The sequence below is a fragment of the Oncorhynchus masou genome, unplaced genomic scaffold (assembly GCF_036934945.1).
Source record: "Oncorhynchus masou masou isolate Uvic2021 unplaced genomic scaffold, UVic_Omas_1.1 unplaced_scaffold_3587, whole genome shotgun sequence".
Lineage (NCBI taxonomy): Eukaryota > Metazoa > Chordata > Actinopteri > Salmoniformes > Salmonidae > Oncorhynchus > Oncorhynchus masou.
The window spans coordinates 1-23,082 of record NW_027009993.1 but is presented as its reverse complement, the minus strand read 5'-3'; the positions used below and the strand labels follow the sequence as shown (position 1 = coordinate 23,082).

Here is a 23,082-nt window from a genome sequence, read left to right as displayed (position 1 = left end):
AGCACCTTCTTCCACATGTTTGATGTGTCTCCCAGGTGGCTTGTGGCAAACTTTAAACGACACTTTTTATGGATATCTTTAAGAAATGGCTTTCTTCTTGCCACTCTTCCATAAAGGCCAGATTTGTGCAATATACGACTGATTGTTGTCCTATGGACAGAGTCTCCCACCTCAGCTGTAGATCTCTGCAGTTCATCCAGAGTGATCATGGGCCTCTTGGCTGCATCTCTGATCAGTCATCTCCTTGTATGAGCTGAAAGTTTAGAGGGACGGCCAGGTCTTGGTAGGTTTGCAATGGTCTGATACTCCTTCCATTTCAATATTATCGCTTGCACAGTGCTCCTTGGGATGTTTAAAGCTTGGGAAATCTTTTGCATCCAAATCCGGCTTTAAACTTCTTCACAACAGTATCTCGGACCTGCCTGGTGTGTTCCTTGTTCTTCATGATGCTCTCTGCGCTTTTAACGGACCTCTGAAACTATCACAGTGCAGGTGCATTTATACGGAGACTTGATTACACACAGGTGGATTGTATTTATCATCATTAGTCATTTAGGTCAACATTGGATCATTCAGAGATCCTCACTGAACTTCTGGAGAGAGTTTGCTGCACTGAAAGTAAAGGGGCTGAATAATTTTGCACGCCCAATTTTTCAGTTTTTGATTTGTTAAAAAAGTTTGAAATATCCAATAAATGTCGTTCCACTTCATGATTGTGTCCCACTTGTTGTTGATTCTTCACAAAAAAAATACAGTTTTCTATCTTTATGTTTGAAGCCTGAAATGTGGCAAAAGGGGCCGAATACTTTCAAAGTTCAAGGGGTGTCTCGGCTTCAATACTTGGACAAGGCACTGTATCATCCACAGGATGGACAAGTCTGTCCAGGACTTCACTCCATCCACAGCGACTGATGGACAAGACTCTGTCCAGGACTCTATATTTAATGCTCCACTCCATCCACAGCGACTGATGGACAAGACTCTGTCCAGGACTCTATATTTAATGCTCCACTCCATCCACAGCGACTGATGGACAAGACTCTGTCCAGGACTCTATATTTAATGCTCCACTCCATCCACAGCGACTGATGGACAAGACTCTGTCCAGGACTCTATATTTAATGCTCCACTCCATCCACAGCGACTGATGGACAAGACTCTGTCCAGGACTCTATATTTAATGCTCCACTCCATCCACAGCGACTGATGGACAAGACTCTGTCCAGGACTCTATATTTAATGCTCCACTCCATCCACAGCGACTAATGGACAAGACTCTGTCCAGGATGGACAAGACTCTGTCCAGGACTCTACATTTAATGCTCCACTCCATCCACAGCGACTGATGGACAAGACTCTGTCCAGGACTCTATATTTAATGTTCCACTCCATCCACAGCGACTGATGGACAAGACTCTGTCCAGGACTCTATATTTAATGCTCCACTCCATCCACAGCGACTAATGGACAAGACTCTGTCCAGGACTCTATATTTAATGCTCCACTCCATCCACAGAGAACGTATACTTAAAAACAGAGGTACTCTGTATTCAATTAAAGTATTGAAATTATGAAAAATATTTAAAAAATATATTTTTATTAGCTTTTATTGAAATTGTCATTAACAAAAACACATTCTCAGTCAAGAACATAAAGAACATAGCTTCTTCTTTATCTCATGCTTTTTCAGGCCCCCTGATTGGGTATAACTCTTTCCACAATGGAAGCATTTGAAAGGCTTCTCTCCAGTGTGCATTCTCTTATGTCTTTTCAGTTTTGCTGATTGGGAAAAACTCTTTCCACAATGGGAGCATTGGTAGGGCATTTCTCCTGTATGCATTCTCTCATGTCTTTTCAGGCTCACTAGATGGGTAAAACTCTTTCCACAATGTGAGCATTGGAAAGGCTTTTCTCCTGTGTGTGTCCTCTCATGCTCCTTCATGTTTGCAGACGACCTAAAACTCCTTCCACAATGGGAACATTGATAAGGCTTCTCTCCAGAGTGTATTCTCTCATGCCTTTTCAGGGACCTTAACTGGGTAAAACTCTTGCCACACTGAGAACATTGATAAGGCTTTTCTCCTGTGTGTATTCTCTCATGTCTTTTCAGGTTAACTAACACGGTAAAACTCTTTTCACATTGGGAACATTGGTAAGGCTTTTCTCCAGTGTGTATTCTCTCATGCCTTTTCAGGTTAGTTAACACGGTAAAACTCTTTCCACACTGGGAACATTGGAAAGGCTTTTCTCCTGTGTGTGTCCTCTCATGCTCTTTTAGATTCCGTAACTTAGTAAAACTCTTTCCACACTGGGAGCAGTGGTGTCGTCTCGCTGGTTTGGGCGTCTCTGGGTCTGGTTCCCCTGAAGGACTCTTCCTGCTGTCAGAGTGAGTGTCTGGTCTTTCTCCTGCTAAAGACAAAAAATATAATTTAATTAACTACTAATCAGAGACCAGAATGAAACCAGCACATGATAAAACTGTCTACCGATGAGGTTTAAACCAGAAATGATTCCTAATTTAAAGAAAAACTTGGTGGCTACTATAATAATAATAATCTAGAGCTTCAAATATAATCTGCTTTCATGGAATGAGCAGAGCTCTATAATAATAGACAATGTCATGTTTTTAGGCTGAGCAGAGCTCTATAATAATAAATAATGTCATGTTTATAAGCTGAGCAGAGCTCTAAAATAATAGATAATGTCATGTTTATAGGCTGAGCAGAGCTCTAAAATAATAGATAATGTCAGTTTATAGCTCTATAATAATAGATAATGTCATGTTTATAGGCTGAGCAGAGCTCTAAAATAAATAATAGATAATGTCATGTAATGTCATTAGGCATGCTGATAATGTCAGATGCTCTATAATAATAGATAATGTCATGTTTACAGGCTGAACAGAGCTCTATGATAATAGATAATGTCATGTTTATAGGCCGAACAGAGTTCTATAATAATAGATAATGAGGACTACAGTATTTGATCAATGTCATAGGATGCATTGACCCATTGTTAACGGCTCTGTTTGATGGTGTACACTATCTGACAGTGTAGCTTTAACCATTTGTACAGTACAGAACAACATATTCAAGTATATAACTTCGGTAAAACCACACAATAGTTTAACAACTGCATAGTTTGTACTTCTGGTTTTGAGATGGTACTCACTGGTGTTATTTATATCTCCAATCTCTTCCTCTTCCTCCTCCCATGTGACAGTAATCTCCCCCTCCTCCTTCACCCCAAGGACGGCATCCTCCTCTTTCACTCTGAAAATATCTTCTTCTTTCACTGTGACAGTCAATTCCTCCTCTTTCACTCCCAAAGCCGCACCGTCTTGTTTCTCTTCCTCCACAGTAACATCCACCTCCTCTTCTTTCACTCCAACAGCTTCACCCTCTACTTCTTGTTTAACTGTAAAAGCTTCGCCCTCTTCTTCTTGTTTAACTGTGACAGCCTCCTCTTCCTCCTCCTCTTTCACGGGGGCTTCTTTCTCCGCCCAGTAGACCTCCTCTTCTTTAGCAGGTGGGGTGTAGCTTGGTGAGCTCATGGTCGAAGATGTTAGCGAGGTAACGTTAGCTAGCTATCATTCATTAGCTTCTTGGCTACTGGTAATTTCACCACCCATCTAGATGGCTAACAAAAACATAAATATAGAAATTAAGGGTAACTAGATACGACATAAATGTGTTTTAAACTAACTGAAACGTCTAAAGCGCTTTAATGTATCTGTTTTATGTAGGTTCCGAGGTGATTGAATCAGTAGCCATGTTGTTGAAGAAGCGTTCCGTCCACTAGATTATACGTCACATTAGCAACATCTCATTAAATGCGGATATCGCCATCTGCTAACTGGAGTTGGCAACGCAGTTGATGAAATGTTTTATTTTCATTTTATTAATGAAATAATAATTGATATAAAGACATACAAAGGAAACTGTGTTGAATGATTACGAGTGATACTTTAAGGCTATTTTATTTTTTTACTCATAAAAATATCAGTCATCACATTTTCATACACCTTTAGCTTGATGACCACTGCACAAATTAAGCAATTGAAACTGAACTTAAATTCAAGAGTTCTCAAGGTATATATATATATCAAATCCAATACATTTAGCAAAATCCAAATCGTATATATCATATCAAATTAATTTGCAATTACAAATCAAATTCAAGAGGTTTGAAAGTTAGAATCAACAAAATGCTAATTCTATTCAGCTGTTATTTCTTTCATTTTACATTTTGAAAAGATCCAAATCATATTCTGAACAACATTGAAGGGTTTATACTCAAAGTATTGGCTAAAGGTTGCTTCCTAAATTCTAAGACACTTCACGGAACGCCAAATACAGGTTTCGTTCTATACACTTTTCTATCAATGAGATCAGAGGTTGTTGTTGCTCCAATTCCCTGTCCCAATTAGTGTAGTGACGTCAATCTTACCAACAACCCTCAATGCTATTCTCATAGAGATAGATAGAGGACTCTATTGGCCAAAAGTCTGTTTTAGCATGGGCTATTCTCATAGAGATTGTCTGTTTTAGCATGGGCAGCGCCATTGTCATTGAGGACTTTCACCATTTTGAAGTAGTCAACTGGATGGGACTTCCTATTGGTTAAGGAAGGATCACATGATTCCATCCAGGTCATCAAGAGGGACCAGCCAATGAATTATACTTCCTCACTGCCAGTGTACCTGTTCAAACCCTCTAGGGGGCAGTATGTACCCTTTCAGTTTGTTTACCAAGTCCCCCAGCACAAGCTGCACCAGTTTAATCAGCTTCTTGATGACACACCTGTCAGGTGAATTGGATTATCTTGGCAAAGGATCAAATGCTCACAAACAGGGATGTAAACAAATGTGTGCACAAAATGTGAGAGAAATATACTTTTTTTTGTGCTGTATGGAACATTTCTGGGATCTTTTATTTCAGCTCATGAAAAATGGGACCAACACTTTACATGTTGCGTTTATATTTTGGTTCAGTTCAATTCCTCCAGCTATTATGAAGGTAAACCACAGGTGTCCATTAGGTGTCACCATAACCACAAAAGCATTTCCATACGCATCTCTCAATAATTCGATATATTTCTTTCTCTCTAATCATAAATCAACCAAACAACATTTTCCAAACTTTTCAGCCTTGAAGTATCCCCACCTAGAGTGGAACAATTGCTTTACTGAAGTAAGACTCTTCGGGAGAGCGATCGTGAGATCACGTATTCTGTGTTATTAAGGTGAGAGATTATCCTTGTATCACAGTCAAAACAAAATACACATTTTAAATGTTAATCTTAAACAACAAACAAAAGAGATGTTGCAGAGGTCCTGGATTACTCAAATCAAATCTTATTTGTCACATGCGCCGAATACAACAGGTGTAAACCTTACAGTGAAATGCTGAATACAACAGGTGTAAACCTTACAGTGAAATGCTGAATACAACAGGTGTAAACCTTACAGTGAAATGCCGAATACAACAGGTGTAAACCTTACAGTGAAATGCTGAATACAACAGGTGTAAACCTTACAGTGAAATGCTTGCTGACAAGCCCAAGGGACCAGACTGCTAATTCACCGATAATCTGATAAATCGTATTTTTACCAAAGGACGCACAGAGTGATGAGAGTATTTCGGATATCAAATGTAACACATGAATGATTGTGTCGTTTATATGCCTTTCATTATGCTCTGTGTAATGAATTTCAGATACTTCCCATCAATGATAAATATGAGGATATGGTACCATGTCAAATATGGTACCAATGGAATCCCAAGGAAATGACATGAACGTTGCAATAGGTTTTATGACTGCACATAGAAGGTACAGACAGTTTATGGATGGCAGTATTTATGAACAGAATCTTACTCAGAATTCTAAATTCTAAAAATAAAAAAAAATCCACCAATTGGTCTTTTGACCACTTAGATCAGCTCTGAAAAAAAAATATCTGATGTGATTGATCATATTAGTGGAAAATATTTCAGGGCCTTTGTAAAAATGCAACCAACCACACCTTCTTTCACACACGTGGACCAAAGTGGGAATGACTGACATGAAGCTCGACGAATCAGAGTTCAAGTACACTGACAGTTACCGCCCCCTCTGGAAGAACTGTAAAATACTGATGACTGACATGAAGCTCGACGAATCAGACGTCAAGTGCACTGACAGTTACCGCCCCCTCTGGAAGAACTGCAAAATACTGATGACTGACATTATTCATTTGTCTTCGGGAACTGTCTACGTCCCAACGGGACAAGGTCTACGAGCGCTCTCTTTTTAAAACAAATTATCAGTCAGCAAGCGCCAAACGTGATGAACAGCATCTAGCATGAACAAAGACAAAAAAAAATCTCAGTCAAAAACACAAGTCGGAACACAGCCTCGCTATTCTCTCATGTGATTTCAGGTCCTCTGACCTGGAAAATGTCTTTCCACAATGAGAGCAGTGGTATGTCTTCCCCTGTGTCTTTGTGTGTTTTAATTCATGCTCTTTCAGGGTACCTAACTGGGTAAATCTCTTTTCACATTGGGAGCATTGGTAGGGCTTTTCTCCTGTGTGTATTCTCTCATGCGTTTTCAGCGCCCCTAACTGGTTAAAACTCTTTCCACACTGGGAGCATTGGTAGGGCTTCTCACCAGTGTGTGTTCTCTTATGTTCTTTCAGGTGCCCTAGCTGGGTAAATCTCTTTCCACAGTCTAAGCAGTGGTAAGGCTTCACTCCAGAGTGTATTCTCTCATGTATTTTCCGGTCCCATAACCGGGAAAAACTCTTTCCACACTGGGAGCAGTGGTGTGGTCTTGCTGGTTTGGGCGTCTCTGGGTCTGGTTCCCCCAAAGGACTCTTTCTGCCGTCAGACTGAGAGTCTGGTCTCTCTTCTGCCAAAGACAAACAGAGTATTTGGTTAAACAGAGACGTGAATAAAACCTCTACTTGATCAAACTGTCTTCCGATGAGGTTTAATCCCAACTAGACTGGCGGTATACCATATACAGTGCCTTGCAATAGTATATATCCCCCTTGGCATTATTCCTATTTTGTAGCATTACAACCTGTAATTTAAATGGATTTTTATTTGGATTTCATGTAATGGATATACAAAAAAAACTGAAAAGTGGTGAGTGCATAATGTATTCACCCTCTTTGCTATGAAGCCCCTAAATAAGATCTGGTGCAAGCAATTACCTTTAGAAGTCACATAATTAGTTAAATAAAGTCCACCTGTGTGCAATCTAAGTGTAACATGATCTCAGTATATATATATATATATATATATATAGATATATCTATGTTCTGAAAGGCCCCAGTCTACAACACCACCAAGCAAGCGGCACCATGAAGACCAAGGAGCTCTCCAAACAGGTCAGGGACAAAGTAGTGGAGAAGTACAGGTCAGGGTTGGGTTATAACAAAAAAATCAGAAACTTTGAACATCCCACGGAGCACCATTACATCCATTATTAAAAAATGGAATGAATATGGCACCACAACAAACCTGCCAAGAGATGGCCGCCCACCAAAACTCACGAACCAGGCAAGGAGGGCATTAATCAGAGAGGCAACAAAGAGGCCAAAGATAACCCTGAAGGAGCTGCAAAGCTCCACAGCGGAGATTGGAGTATCTGTCCATAGGACCACTTTAAGTCGTACACTCCACAGAGCTGGGCTTTATGGAAGGGTGGCCAGAAAAAAAGCCATTGCTTCAAGAATAAAATAAACAAACATATGGAAGACTATAGTATGGTCAAATGAGACTAAAATCAAGCTTTTTGGCCATCAAGGAAAACACTATGTCTGGCGCAAAACCAACACCTCATCACCTCGAGAAGAGCTTCCCCATGTTCCCCATGGGGATGTTTTACCATCGGCAGGGAAACTGCTCAGAATTGAAGAAATGATGGATGGCGCTAAATACAGGGAATTCTTGAGGGAAACCTGTTTCAGTCTTGCAGAGATTTGAGACTGGGACGGAGGTTCACCTTCCAGCAGGACAATGACCCGAAGCATACTGCTAAAGAAACACTCGAGTGGTTTAAGGGAAAACATGAGCTGAACACAACAGTCAGTGGAAGAGAGGACAGTAGCAGGAGACACTATGAGCTGAACATAACAGTCAGTGGAAGGGAGGACAGCAGGAGACACTATGAGCTGAACATAACAGTCAGTGGAAGAGAGGACAGTAGCAGGAGACACTATGAGCTGAACATAACAGAAAAATATATCCTAAATGCAAGAATTTCGCTACACCTGCAAAGAAAATCAGCTAAACACAAAATTTGATCCATTGTTAACATTCCATTCCACATAAGAGTCATTTGATCATGACTCAGTTCCATTCCATTACACATAAGAGTCATTTGATCATGACTCAGTTCCATTCCATTACACATAAGAGTCATTTGATCATGACTCAGTTCTATTCCATTCCACATAAGAGTCATTTGATCATGACTCAGTTCCATTCCATTACACATAAGAGTCATTTGATCATGACTCAGTTCCATTCCATTACACATAAGAGTCATTTGATCATGACTCAGTTCCATTCCATTCCACATAAGAGTCATTTGATCATGGCTCAGTTCCATTCCATTACACATAAGAGTCATTTGATCATGACTCAGTTCCATTCCATTACACATAAGAGTCATTTGATCATGACTCAGTTCTATTCCATTCCACATAAGAGTCATTTGATCATGACTCAGTTCCATTCCATTACACATAAGAGTCATTTGATCATGACTCAGTTCCATTCCATTACACATAAGAGTCATTTGATCATGACTCAGTTCTATTCCATTACACATAAGAGTCATTTGATCATGACTCAGTTCTATTCCATTACACATAAGAGTCATTTGATAATGACTCAGTTCTATTCCATTACACATAAGAGTCATTGGACTCTTACTGTCTGCTGAAACTGTGTTAAAAGTGTACAGCAAGTGGAGGCTGCTGGTGTGAGGACGGCTCATAGTAATGGCTGGAATGGAGTCAATGGAATGGCATCAAACACACATCAAAGACATGGTTTCCATGTGGTTGATACCAACCAATCCATTGACTCCATTCCAGCCACTACTATGAGTCGTCCTCCCACCACCAGCCTCCACTTGCTGTACACTAATTTTGAATTCGTGAAGCTATTTTTTGGGGATGTGATACGAAAGAAGAGAGATTCAGGTTTCCAAAACCGTACAGCAACTGGAATCGATTTTTACAATTGGAATTTGAAATAAATACGGGAGTATTTGTCTGTTTTTGGCTTCCGAAGCCAATTCCCCCGTCAAACAGAACATGTGAGTGTAACGGATGTGAAACGGCGTATGAATGCCCCTTTAAAACCACACATTAGTTCTACAACTGCAGAGTTTGTGCCCCTGTTTTTAAGGCGATACTCACTGGTGTTAATCAGATCTCCAGTCTCCCCCTCCTCTTCATCATCATCCTCCCCCTCATCTTTCACTCTCATAGCTTCTTCCTCCTCTTTCACTCCAAAGACAACCTCTTCTTCCTTCACTAAAACATCCTCTTCCACCCTGAAACCTTCTGCCTCTCCTTTCATTGTGACAGTCATGTACTTCTCCTCCTCTTTCACCCTGAAACCTTCTGCCTCTCCTTTCATTGTGACAGTCATGTACTTCTCCTCCTCTTCCACCCTGAAACCTTCTCCCTCTCCTTTCATTGTGACAGTCATGTACTTCTCCTCCTCTTCCACCCTGAAACCTTCTTCCTCTCCTTTTACTGTGACAGTCATGTACTTCTCCTCTTTCACCCTGAAACTTTCTCCCTCTCCTTTCATTGTGACAGTCATGTACTTCTCCTCTTTCACCCTGAAACCTTCTTCCTCTCCTTTCATTGTGACAGTCATGTACTTCTCCTCCTCTTTCACCCTGAAACCTTCTTCCTCTCCTTTTACTGTGACAGTAATCTCCTCCTTCACTCGAACAACGGCGTCTTCTTCTTTCTCCACTTCTTTCCCTGTAACATACATCGCCTCATTTACTCCAAAACCTTCTTCTTCGTCTTTCAATGTGATAGCCTTCGTCTCTTCTTTCTTTCCGAACGCTTCTTTTTCCTCCTCTTCCTCTGTCACGACAACGTTCCGGCCACGACCTTCTTCTTTAGCAGGGTGGGAGTAATTTAGTGAGTTCATGTCCTGAGATGTTAGCTCATTCGCATGATCGACTAGCCTCGTGCTAGGCTATTTTAACCAGCTCGCTGACTAACAGCGTCAGTGTGAAATGGAATAACTGTATACGCAGACAGCGTGTTTAAAACACTGATGTCTATAACACACATAACGGTCCAAAGAGCTCCAATGTTTCGGTTTTATGTTGCTTGGGAGCTACCGATGTGGTCGAATCCGTAACCGTGTAATTGTTATCCGGTCCCGTCCACTGGATTAAACGTCACGACTGAATCTTCACATGAAAGACGCACGTCGCCATCTGCTGACTGGAGTGGGTAACGCAGTTTAGGAAAAGTATTCACGACATTGTTTAATCTGGCAGGTAATGCCCCGATTAATTCAAAACAACTAGATGACATGTGTTCTCTTCTTACAGAGCTGTAAGTAGTAAGTTAAGAGAACACAGGTCATCTAGTAGAGAGAACACAGGTCCTCTAGTAGAGAGAACACAGGCCATCTAGTAGAGAGAACACAGGCCATCTAGTAGAGAGAACACAGGTCATCTAGTAGAGAGAACACAGGTCATCTAGTAGAGAGAACACAGGTCATCTAGAAGAGAGAACACAGGTCATCTAGTAGAGAGAACACAGGTCATCTAGTAGAGAGAACACAGGCCATCCAGTAGAGAGAACACAGGTCATCTAGTAGAGAGAACACAGGTTATCTAGTAGAGAGAACACAGGTCATCTAGAAGAGAGAACACAGGTCATCTAGTAGAGAGAACACAGGTCATCTTGTTGAGAGAACACAGGTCATCTAGTTGAGAGAACACAGGTCATCTAGTAGAGAGAACACATGTCATCTAGTTGTTTTATTTACACATAGTATACCACTATACTTTGCTCAATCAGACCTGACTGGTACAAATCACATTTTATTGGTCAGATGCGACGAACACAACAGTAGACCTTTCAGTGAAGAGCCCCCACCCCCCCACTAATATTAAAGGAGAACCAGAACTGAGTCAATGTGCAGGGGTATGAGGTAATAATGAGGCTATATACAAGGAGAACCAGAACTGAGTCAATGTGCAGGGGTATGAGGTAATAATGAGGTAATATGAGACAAGTCAATGTATGAGGCTAAGAGTAAAGTGTGTGTGAACCTTGAAGTGTCAATGTGTGGGTATGTGGTGTGTGGGTACCAGAACTAGTGAGTGTGTGGGTAGAGTCTAATGAGTGTGTGGGTGAGTCTGAGTCAGTGTGTGGGTAGAGTCTTGTCCAGTCAGTGTGAACTGGGTAGAGTCTAGTCTAGTCAGTGTGTGGGTAGAGTCTAGTCTAGTCAGTGTGTGGGTAGAGTCTAGTCTGAGTCAGTGTGGGGTAGAGTCTAGTCTTGTCAGTGTGTGGGTAGGTCTAGTGTACAGTCAGTGTGTGGGTAGAACCAGAAGTGTGTGGGTAGAGTCTAGTCAAGTGTGTGTGGGTAGAGTCTAGTCAGTGTGTGGGTAGAGTCTAGTGAGTGTATGGGTAGAGTCTAGTCTAATGTGTGGGTAGAGTCTAGTGAGTGTGTGGGTAGAGTTTTGTCAGTGGGTGGGTAGAGTCTAGTCGAGTCAGTGGGTAGAGTCTAGTGAGTGTGTGGGTAGAGTCTAGAAAGTGTGTGGGTAGAGTCTAGTCTAGTCAGTGTGTGGGTAGAGTCTAGTCTTGTCAGTGTGTGGGTAGAGTCTAGTCAGTGTGTGGGTAGAGTCTAGTCAGTGTGTGGGTAGAGTCTAGTCTAGTCAGTGTGTGGGTAGAGTCTAGTCTTGTCAGTGTGTGGGTAGAGTCTAGTCAGTGTGTGGGTAGAGTCTAGTCAGTGTGTGGGTAGAGTCTTGTCCAGTCAGTGTGTGGGTAGAGTCTAGTCTAGTCAGTGTGTGGGTAGAGTCTAGTCTAGTCAGTGTGTGGGTAGAGTCTAGTCTAGTCAGTGTGTGGGTAGAGTCTAGTCAGTGTGTGGGTAGAGTCTAGTCTTGTCAGTGTGTGGGTAGAGTCTAGTCAGTGTGTGGGTAGAGTCTAGTCAGTGTGTGGGTAGAGTCTAGTCTAGTCAGTGTGTGGGTAGAGTCTAGTCTTGTCAGTGTGTGGGTAGAGTCTAGTCAGTGTGTGGGTAGAGCCTAGTCAGTGTGTGGGTAGAGTCTAGTCTAGTCAGTGTGTGGGTAGAATCTAGTCTAGTCAGTGTGTGGGTAGAGTCTAGTCAGTGTGTGGGTAGAGTCTAGTCAGTGTGTGGGTAGAGTCTAGTGAGTGTGTGGGTAGAGTCTAGTGAGTGTGTGGGCAGAGTCTAGTGAGTATGTGGGTAGAGTCTAGTCCAGTCAGTGTGTGGGTAGAGTCTAGTCAGTGTGTGGGTAGACTATAGTGAGTGTGTGGGTAGAGTCTAGTGAGTGTGTGGATAGAGTCTAGTGAGTGTGTGGGTAGGGTCTGGTCTAGTCAGTGTGTGGGTAGAGCCTAGTCAGTGTGTGCGTAGAGTCTACTCAGTGTGTGGGTAGAGTCTAGTCAAATCAGTGGGTAGATTCTAGTCAGTGTGTGGGTAGAGTCTCGTCAGTATGTGGGTAGAGTCTAGTCAGTGTTTGGGCAGAATCTAGTGGGTGTGTGCGTAGAGTCTAGTGAGTGTGTGGGTAGAGTCTAGTGTGTGTGTGGGTAAAGTCTAGTCAGTGTGTGGGTAGAGTCCAGTCAGTGTGGGTAGAGTCTAGTCAGTGTGTGGGTAGAGTCTAGTGAGTGTGTGGGTAGAGTCTAGTGAGTGTGTGGGTAGAGTCTAGTCAGTGTGTGGGTAGAGTCTAGTCAGTGTGTGGGTAGGGTAGGTCAGTGTGTGGGTAGAGTCTAGTTAGTGTGTGGGTAGAGTCTAGTCAGTGTGTGGGTAGAGTCTAGTCAGTGTGTGGGTAGAGTCTAGTCTAGTCAGTGTGTGGGTAGAGTCTAGTCAGTGTGTGGGTAGAGTCTAGTCAGTGTGTGGGTAGAGTCTAGTCAGTGTGTGGGTAGAGTCTAGTCTAGTCACTGTGTGGGTAGAGTCTAGTCAGTGTGTGGGTAGAGTCTAGTCTAGTCACTGTGTGGGTAGAGTCTAGTCAGTGTGTGTGTAGAGTCTAGTCAGTGTGTGGGTAGAGTCTAGTCAGTGTGTTGTGACGGCTCTGAATCTGCTTCTCCTTCCAATAGGGTGCTTTCCCTTTAATTCCCAATTAAATAGCCTCCATCAACTGTGCAAAAGTGGGGGTGTGATGGAGTCGTGAATGAGGATGTGTTCAACCCTCAGTTCCGAAGCTTCTCTATTCCGTTTGTTTTGTTGCCGTTAAACGTGTGATTTGTTGCAGTTAAACGTTTGTTTTACAGGCTAATAGAGTTTACCCAGGATCGGATCCACTCTTTGCGTCCGTAGACTACACCTCTCCGTTCTTCGTGGCCTTTCTCCGCTGGAGATCTGTTGGCGGATTGGATTCGACTGACTATAACCTTTTTTGTATACGGGATTTCATTTGTTTTGATGTGATGATTTATGTAGTTAGTTGTAGTTGAGGACTTAGTAAGAGTTGATACGCTTTAAAGTTCTGTTGTAAAATATTGTTATATTGATTGTATATTTAATAATGGGTTTACGCTACGTGACTAAGGTCAAGGGAGTTCCCTGAACTTCTTTACCGGGCTGGACTCTTTTTAGGCCCGAGGTACAGGACATTTCTGGATGAACCAGAACTCATTGTGTTATATTATTATATGTGTGTGTAATCATTGATGTTGCTAATACAACCCACACAAAATAATATAGTTGTTTTTGAAGTTCTTTCCAAGGTTTTAAGGGTTTATGAAAAGTTTATTTCCATCCTGACTTTTACATAAGTCCTTTGTATTGGTGTAGACTTGACGGACCAGATGGGACTGGACAGCTCGGCCACATTACCCACTGTTAAAATGGACTGCTGGGTCATCGCCCAGCCCAGTCCAACTTTCCTTGTTTACCATCAGGCTTTGACGTGAACAACCACCGGAAGGAGGTGCAACTGCCACCACGAGAGCACAGGACTTGGTGGCTGATTGGTTAAAGCGATGGACTACACTATTGAGTTGGAACCCCTTCCGTGACACACTAAATTTGTTCTTTTCTCCCTTGCGTGGCCCTACATGAATGTAAAAACGCTGAAATAAAGCAGAACATGTGATAGCTTGCCCAAACAAACTCTGCCCATACTCCGGCGCCAACAGAGATGGCCGCCTCGCTTCGCGTTCCTAGGAAACTATGCAGTTTTTTGTTTTTTTATGTGTTATTTCTTACATTAGTACCCCAGGTCATCTTAGGTTTCATTACATACAGTCGAGAAGAACTACTGAATATAAGAGCAGCGTCAACTCACCATCAGTATGACCAAGCGGATCCTGTGTTCTGCCTTTCACCCAGGACAACGGAATGGATCCCAACCTGCGACCCAAAAAACCGACTCCGTAAAAGAGGGAAACGAGGCGGTCTTCTGGTCAGACTCCGGAGACGGGCACATCGTGCACCACTCCCTAGCATTCTTCTCGCCAATGTCCAGTCTCTTGACAACAAGGTTGATGAAATCCGAGCAAGGGTAGCGTTCCAGAGGGACATCAGAGACTGTCACGTTCTTTGCTTCACGGAAACATGGCTCACTGGAGAGATGCTATCGGAGACGGTGCAGCCAGCGGGTTTCTGCACGCATCGCGCTGACAGAAACAAACATCTTTCTGGTAAGAAGAGGGGCGGGGGCGTATGCCTTATGGCGAACGAGACATGGTGTGATCACAGAAACATACAGGAACTCAAATCCTTCTGTTCGCCTGATTTAGAATTCCTCACAATCAAATGTCGACCGCATTATCTACCAAGAGAATTATCTTCGATTATAATCACAGCCGTATATATTCCCCCCCAAGCAGACACATTGATGGCTCTGAACGAACTTTATTTGACTCTTTGCAAACTGGAATCCATACATCCGGAGGCTGCATTCATTGTAGCTGGGGATTTTAACAAGGCTAATCTGAAAACAAGAATCCCTAAATTGTATCAGCATATCGATTGCGCAACCAAAACCTTGGATCATTGTTATTCTAACTTCCGCAACGCATATAAGGCCCTGCCCCGCCCTCCTACCGGAAAGGAAAATACAACACTGTTTCAGATGCATTGTCCAGAGCTCCTGCTTGGGATAACGGTGGCCCTCATCTTACATGTGCTACTGTCCTGTCAAGCAGTCGAGACTCGCCCAAAACAGACTTTCCCATCTCTGATGAGGCCATATGGAAAGCCCAACAGGGCCCCTTGAACTTTGCGACCTTTTGCCACATTTCAGGCTTCAAACATAAAGATATAAAACTGTATTTTTTTGTGAAGAATCAACAACAAGTGGGACACAATCATGAAGTGGAACAACATTTATTGGATATTTCAAACTTTTTTAACAAATCAAAAACTGAAAAATTGGGCGTGCAAAATTATTCAGCCCCTTTACTTTCAGTGCAGCAAACTCTCTCCAGAAGTTCAGTGAGGATCTCTGAATGATCCAATGTTGACCTAAATGACTAATGATGATAAATACAATCCACCTGTGTGTAATCAAGTCTCCGTATAAATGCACCTGCACTGTGATAGTCTCAGAGGTCCGTTAAAAGCGCAGAGAGCATCATGAAGAACAAGGAACACACCAGGCAGGTCTGAGATACTGTTGTGAAGAAGTTTAAAGCCGGATTTGGATACAAAAAGATTTCCCAAGCTTTAAACATCCCAAGGAGCACTGTGCATGCGATAATATTGAAATGGAAGGAGTATCAGACCACTGCAAATCTACCAAGACCTGGCCGTCCCTCTAAACTTTCAGCTCATACAAGGAGAAGACTGATCAGAGATGCAGCCAAGAGGCCCATGATCACTCTGGATGAACTGCAGAGATCTACAGCTGAGGTGGGAGACTCTGTCCATAGGACAACAATCAGTCGTATATTGCACAAATCTGGCCTTTATGGAAGAGTGGCAAGAAGAAAGCCATTTCTTAAAGATATCCATAAAAAGTGTCGTTTAAAGTTTGCCACAAGCCACCTGGGAGACACAGCAAACATGTGGAAGAAGGTGCTCTGGTCAGATGAAACCAAAATTGAACTTTTTGGCAACAATGCAAAACGTTATGTTTGGCATAAAAGCAACACAGCTCATCACCCTGAACACGCCATCCCCACTGTCAAACATGGTGGTGGCAGCATCATGGTTTGGGCCTGCTTTTCTTCAGCAGGGACAGGGAAGATGGTTAAAATTGATGGGAAGATGGATGGAGCCAAATACAGGACCATTCTGGAAGAAAACCTGATGGAGTCTGCAAAAGACCTGAGACTGGGACAGAGATTTGTCTTCCAACAAGACAATGATCCAAAACATAAAGCAAAATCTACAATGGAATGGTTCAAAAATAAACATATCCAGGTGTTAGAATGGCCAAGTCAGGGTCCAGACCTGAATCCAATCGAGAATCTGTGTAAAGAACTGAAAACTGCTGTTCACAAATGCTCTCCATCCAACCTCACTGAGCTCGAGCTGTTTTGCAAGGAGGAATGGGAAAAAATTTAATTCTCTCGATGTGCAAAACTGATAGAGACATACCCGAAGCGACTTACAGCTGTAATCGCAGCAAAAGGTGGCGCTACAAAGTATTAACTTAAGGGGCTGAATAATTTTGCACGCCCAATTTTTCAGTTTTTGATTTGTTAAAAAAGTTTGAAATAACCAATAAATGTCGTTCCACTTCATGATTGTGTCCCACTTGTTGTTGATTCTTCACAAAAAAATACAGTTTTATATCTTTATGTTTGAAGCCTGAAATGTGGCAAAAGGTCGCAAAGTTCAAGGGGGCCGAATACTTTCGCAAGGCACTGTGCAGGCTTTGTACCAGACTATCCTGGAAGATGGAGAAAAGATGGTCAATCCTACCACAAAGCTGACCGTCATTGAAGACAAAGTCTACCGAGTTGTACAACTACCTCACAGAACATTCCACCAAATGTACATACCTGAAACTCTACGCCTTCAACTGCTTCAACATTTTCATGAAGACCCATTAGCTGGTCATTTGGGCAGGTTCAAAACCTACAAGCGGTTGCAAGCGTTACTGTACTGTCCACATCTGAGCATGGATGTGAAGTCACACATCCGAAACTGTCAGGTTTGTCAAATGTACAAACCAGAAGGTAGAAAGCCTGCTGGCAAGTTGCAGCAAACGGTGGTTACCCGACCTTGGGAAATGTTAGGAGTGGATTTGATGGGTCCATTTCTTAGAAGCTCCAATCAGAATGTGTACATGCTTGTTTTTTGTTGATTACTATTCAAAGTGGGTGGAGCTCTTTTCCCTGCGTCAGGCCACAGCAAGGTCCGTCTCTAACATCCTTACGAAAGAGATCCTGACTCGCTGGGGAGTGCCTGACTACATCCTGTCTGATCGAGGTTCCCAATTTGTCTCTGATCTCTTTGAGGAGACCTGCCAAAGATGGAACCTGAGACAGAAGTTGACCACGGCCTATCACCCACAGACCAATCTCACTGAGAGAGTAAATCAAACCTTGAAGACAATGATTGCTTCCTATGTAGGGACCCAGCACAAACACGGGGACAAGCACCTTCACGAGTTTCGATTTGCCCTGAATTCTGCTGTGCAAGAGTCCACTGGAGTCACACCTGCAGAGCGAAACCTAAGTCGTCCCCTCCGAGGACCCTTGGATATGGTGCTACAGCCCCAGCAGCTCCAGACGCTGTTTGCTATGACCAGGTAGTCCATCTCCATGACTTGAGAGCTCTTGTCTCAAAGAACATGATCCAGGCTTGACTCAAGCAGAAGAGAAATTATGATAAGAACAGACGAGACATGCAGTTCCAGCTTCGTGATCCGGTGTGGCTTCGCTCTGCTCCTTACTCGAAAGCTGAACAATTCTTCTCGCTCCTAAATGGCAAGGACCATATAGGATTGTGGAGCAGATGGGCCCTTTGAACTACAGAGTGGTGAAAGAGGACACAGGTGATGATATGTGCGTTGTCCATGTCTCACACCTTAAGGCCTGTTACCCCTCGGCTGAGGAATTGGAGGCGATTGAGCGCCGCAAGGTCTTGGATATCTTTGAAGAGGAACGTGAGGAGACTTTTCTCGGATTCCCAGACCCAGAAGTTTCACACCTTAAGGCCTGTGACCCCTCAGCTGAGGAGCGTGAGCTCCAGAAAGTCATGAATATTTTTGCTGTTGACACTGTCAGTGATTTTATTTTGAGTTAATGGCACATTTAACCAGCATGGCTACCACAGCATTCTGCAGCGATATCCATCTGTTTTGGGCTTAGTGGGACTATAACTTGTTTTTCAACAGGACAATTACCCAACACACCTCCAGGCTGTGTAAGGACTGATTGACCAAGAAGGAGAGTGATGGAGTGCTGCATCAGATGACCTGGCCTCCACAATCACCTGAACTCAATCCAATTGGGATGGTTTGGGATGAATTGGACCGCAGAGGTTAGGAAAAGTGGCCAACATCAGCATGTGTTGGAACTCCTACAAGACTGTTGGAAAAGCATTCCAGGTGAAGCTGGTTGAGAGAATACCAAGAGTGTGCAAAGCTGTCATCAAGGCAAAGGGTGGCAATGTTTAAGAATCTAAAATATATTTTGATTTGTTTAACACTTGTTTTGGTTACTACATGATTTTGTGTGTTATTACATAGTTATGATGTATTCACTATTATTCTACAATGTAAAAAATACTAAAATAAAGAAAAACCCTTGAATGAGTAGGTGTGTCCAAACTTTTGATTGGTACTGTACATTAAATTCCCTGGCAACAGCTCCAGTGGACATTCCTGCAGTCAGCATGCCAATTGCCCACTCCCTATGTGACATCTGTGGCGTTGTGTTGTGACAAAACAGCACCCCAATGTCGAGACTATATACAGGGGCTACCAGTACAGAGTCAATGTGGAGACAGGAGACCAGTACCCCCTGTATATAGCCTCCACATTGATTTTGTACTGGTACCTCCTGTATATAGTTTCCACATTGACTCTGTACCGGTACCCTCTGTATACAGCCTCCACATTGACTCTGTACTGGTACCCCCTGTATATAGCCTCCACATTGACTCTGTACTGGTACCCCCTGTATATAGCCTCCACATTGACTCTGTACCGTTATCCCCTGTGTTTAACCTCCACATTGACTCTGTACTGGTACCTCCTGTATATAGTCTCCACATTGACTCTGTACTGGTACCCCCTGTATATTGCCTCCACATTGGCTCTGTACTGGTACCTCCTGTATATAGCCTCCACATTGACTCTGTACCGGTACAATGTGATTTTCTGGATTTTTTTTTCTAATTTTGTCTGTCATAGTTGAAGTGTACCTATGATAAATTACAGGCCTCTCATCTTTTTAAATGGGAGAACTTGCACAATTGGTGGCTGACTAAATACTTTTTTGCCCAACTGTATATAGCCTCCACATTGACTCTGTACCGTAACCTCCTGTATATAGCCTCCACATTGACTCTCTTAACTACATTTCTTTCTTATTTTTCTTAACTACATTGTTGGTTAAGGGCTTGTCAGTAAGAATTTCATGGTAATGTCTACACCTGTTGTAGCTTTGTATTGTAGCTTTAAGGGAATAGTATGGTCACAACTAGATAAAAAATTAACAGAGTAAATGTGTATAGCTACATAGCCGTCTTTGTATCAAAGATAATTGCGTAATTATCGTATTTCGTCGTCCTAACGTAGTCTACACTGCTATCTGCCCAGCAGCTAGCTAACGTCCACCGTCTACCGAATACCAGCACTGTAGAAACTATTACACTCAACTGAACGACTTGATTAGTGTAGTGTTAGCTAGCTACATAGTTGTCTTTGCTGTCTTCGTATCCAAGATAATTGTGTAGTTTAGAGTGTGTAGACTTAGAGTGATTATCTTAATTTACCGAGGTTAGCTAGCCAGCTATTTGTCGTCCTTAACGTAGGAGATACTGCTAGCTAGCTAGCCAACAGCTAGCCAACGTCTACCGAATAGAACTTCAACAACCCGGTCAACATTCCGCTTCGCTCCACAGGTAGTATCACATTTTCATTTCACTTCATTACAGTACAACGGTTTGATTTGTTTGATCGTAGCTAGCTAGCTACATAGCCGTCTTTGTATCAAAGACAATTGTGTAGTCTAGAGCGATTTTCTAGGTTAGCTAGCCAGCTACTGTTGTTCTTTTAACGTAACGTAACGTAATCAACACTGCTAGCTAGCCAGCTAGCCCCCGTATAGCAGCACTGTAGAAACTATTACACTCAACGGAACGACTTGATTAGTGTAGTGTCAACAACGCAGCCACTGCCAGCTAGCCTACAAAGTCAACAACGCAGCCACTGCCAGCTAGCCTACTCCAGCAGTACTGTATAATTTCAATCATTTTAGTCAATAAGATTCTTGCTACGTAAGCTTAACTTTCTGAACATTCGAGACGTGTAGTCCACTTGTCATTCCAATCTCCTCTGCATTAGCGTAGCCTCTTCTGTAGCCTGTCAACTATGTGTCTATCTATCCCTGTTCTCTCCTCTCTGCACAGACCATACAAACGCTCCACACCGCGTGGCCGCGGCCACCCTAATCTGGTGGTCCCAGCGCGCACGACCCACGTGGAGTTCCAGGTCTCCGGTAGCCTCTGGAACTGCCGATCTGCGGCCAACAAGGCAGAGTTCATCTCAGCCTATGCCTCCCTCCAGTCCCTCGACTTCTTGGCACTGACGGAAACATGGATCACCACAGATAACACTGCTACTCCTACTGCTCTCTCTTCGTCCGCCCACGTGTTCTCGCACACCCCGAGAGCTTCTGGTCAGCGGGGTGGTGGCACCGGGATCCTCATCTCTCCCAAGTGGTCATTCTCTCTTTCTCCCCTTACCCATCTGTCTATCGCCTCCTTTGAATTCCATGCTGTCACAGTTACCAGCCCTTTCAAGCTTAACATCCTTATCATTTATCGCCCTCCAGGTTCCCTCGGAGAGTTCATCAATGAGCTTGATGCCTTGATAAGCTCCTTTCCTGAGGACGGCTCACCTCTCACAGTCCTGGGCGACTTTAACCTCCCCACGTCTACCTTTGACTCATTCCTCTCTGCCTCCTTCTTTCCACTCCTCTCCTCTTTTGACCTCACCCTCTCACCTTCCCCCCTACTCACAAGGCAGGCAATACGCTCGACCTCATCTTTACTAGATGCTGTTCTTCCACTAACCTCATTGCAACTCCCCTCCAAGTCTCCGACCACTACCTTGTATCCTTTTCCCTCTCGCTCTCATCCAACACTTCCCACACTGCCCCTACTCGGATGGTATCGCGCCGTCCCAACCTTCGCTCTCTCTCCCCCGCTACTCTCTCCTCTTCCATCCTATCATCTCTTCCCTCTGCTCAAACCTTCTCCAACCTATCTCCTGATTCTGCCTCCTCAACCCTCCTCTCTTCCCTTTCTGCATCCTTTGACTCTCTATGTCCCCTATCCTCCAGGCCGGCTCGGTCCTCCCCTCCCGCTCCGTGGCTCGACGACTCATTGCGAGCTCACAGAACAGGGCTCCGGGCAGCCGAGCGGAAATGGAGGAAAACTCGCCTCCCTGCGGACCTGGCATCCTTTCACTCCCTCCTCTCTACATTTTCCTCCTCTGTCTCTGCTGCTAAAGCCACTTTCTACCACTCTAAATTCCAAGCATCTGCCTCTAACCCTAGGAAGCTCTTTGCCACCTTCTCCTCCCTCCTGAATCCTCCTCCCCCTCCCCCCTCCTCCCTCTCTGCAGATGACTTCGTCAACCATTTTAAAAAGAAGGTCGACGACATCCGATCCTCGTTTGCTAAGTCAAACGACACCGCTGGTTCTGCTCACACTGCCCTACCCTGTGCTCTGACCTCTTTCTCCCCTCTCTCTCCAGATGAAATCTCGCTTCTTGTGACGGCCGGCCGCCCAACAACCTGCCCGCTTGACCCTATCCCCTCCTCTCTTCTCCAGACCATTTCCGGAGACCTTCTCCCTTACCTCACCTCGCTCATCAACTCATCTGGCTACGTCCCTTCCGTCTTCAAGAGAGCGAGAGTTGCACCCCTTCTGAAAAAACCTACACTCGATCCCTCCGATGTCAACAACTACAGACCAGTATCCCTTCTTTCTTTTCTTTCCAAAACTCTTGAACGTGCCGTCCTTGGCCAGCTCTCCCGCTATCTCTCTCAGAATGACCTTCTTGATCCAAATCAGTCAGGTTTCAAGACTAGTCATTCAACTGAGACTGCTCTTCTCTGTATCACGGAGGCGCTCCGCACTGCTAAAGCTAACTCTCTCTCCTCTGCTCTCATCCTTCTAGACCTATCGGCTGCCTTCGATACTGTGAACCATCAGATCCTCCTCTCCACCCTCTCCGAGTTGGGCATCTCCGGCGCGGCCCACGCTTGGATTGCGTCCTACCTGACAGGTCGCTCCTACCAGGTGGCGTGGCGAGAATCTGTCTCCTCACCACGCGCTCTCACCACTGGTGTCCCCCAGGGCTCTGTTCTAGGCCCTCTCCTATTCTCGCTATACACCAAGTCACTTGGCTCTGTCATAACCTCACATGGTCTCTCCTATCATTGCTATGCAGACGACACACAATTAATCTTCTCCTTTCCCCCTTCTGATGACCAGGTGGCGAATCGCATCTCTGCATGTCTGGCAGACATATCAGTGTGGATGACGGATCACCACCTCAAGCTGAACCTCGGCAAGACGGAGCTGCTCTTCCTCCCGGGGAAGGACTGCCCGTTCCATGATCTCGCCATCACGGTTGACAACTCCATTGTGTCCTCCTCCCAGAGCGCTAAGAACCTTGGCGTGATCCTGGACAACACCCTGTCGTTCTCAACTAACATCAAGACGGTGGCCCGTT

General features: G+C 43.9%; 2 protein-coding genes across 4 annotated transcripts; both read right to left on the bottom strand.

The window, feature by feature from the left end:
• Positions 1-1,597: 1,597 nt before the first annotated feature.
• Positions 1,598-3,782, bottom strand: LOC135534566 (zinc finger protein 239-like). Of its 2 annotated transcripts, none has more exons than XM_064961522.1 (2): positions 3,172-3,782; positions 1,598-2,409 (listed from the first exon to the last, which is right to left on the bottom strand). In XM_064961522.1, exons 1-2 carry the CDS (start codon positions 3,551-3,553, stop codon positions 1,643-1,645), a joined length of 1,149 nt encoding a protein of 382 aa, XP_064817594.1. In that variant the 5' UTR covers positions 3,554-3,782; the 3' UTR covers positions 1,598-1,642. The 2 variants fall into 2 exon arrangements, with proteins under 2 accessions (XP_064817594.1, XP_064817595.1); XM_064961523.1 differs by having other exon boundaries at positions 1,598-2,406.
• A 197-nt stretch (positions 3,783-3,979) lies between these two features.
• Positions 3,980-10,385, bottom strand: LOC135534565 (zinc finger and BTB domain-containing protein 17-like). 2 transcript variants are annotated; one of them, XM_064961521.1, is made up of 3 exons: positions 9,419-10,385; positions 6,652-6,891; positions 3,980-6,338 (listed from the first exon to the last, which is right to left on the bottom strand). In XM_064961521.1, exons 1-3 carry the CDS (start codon positions 10,170-10,172, stop codon positions 6,292-6,294), a joined length of 1,041 nt encoding a protein of 346 aa, XP_064817593.1. In that variant the 5' UTR covers positions 10,173-10,385; the 3' UTR covers positions 3,980-6,291. The 2 variants fall into 2 exon arrangements, with proteins under 2 accessions (XP_064817593.1, XP_064817592.1); XM_064961520.1 differs by having other exon boundaries at positions 3,980-6,891.
• Between the last annotated feature and the right edge of the window lie 12,697 nt (positions 10,386-23,082).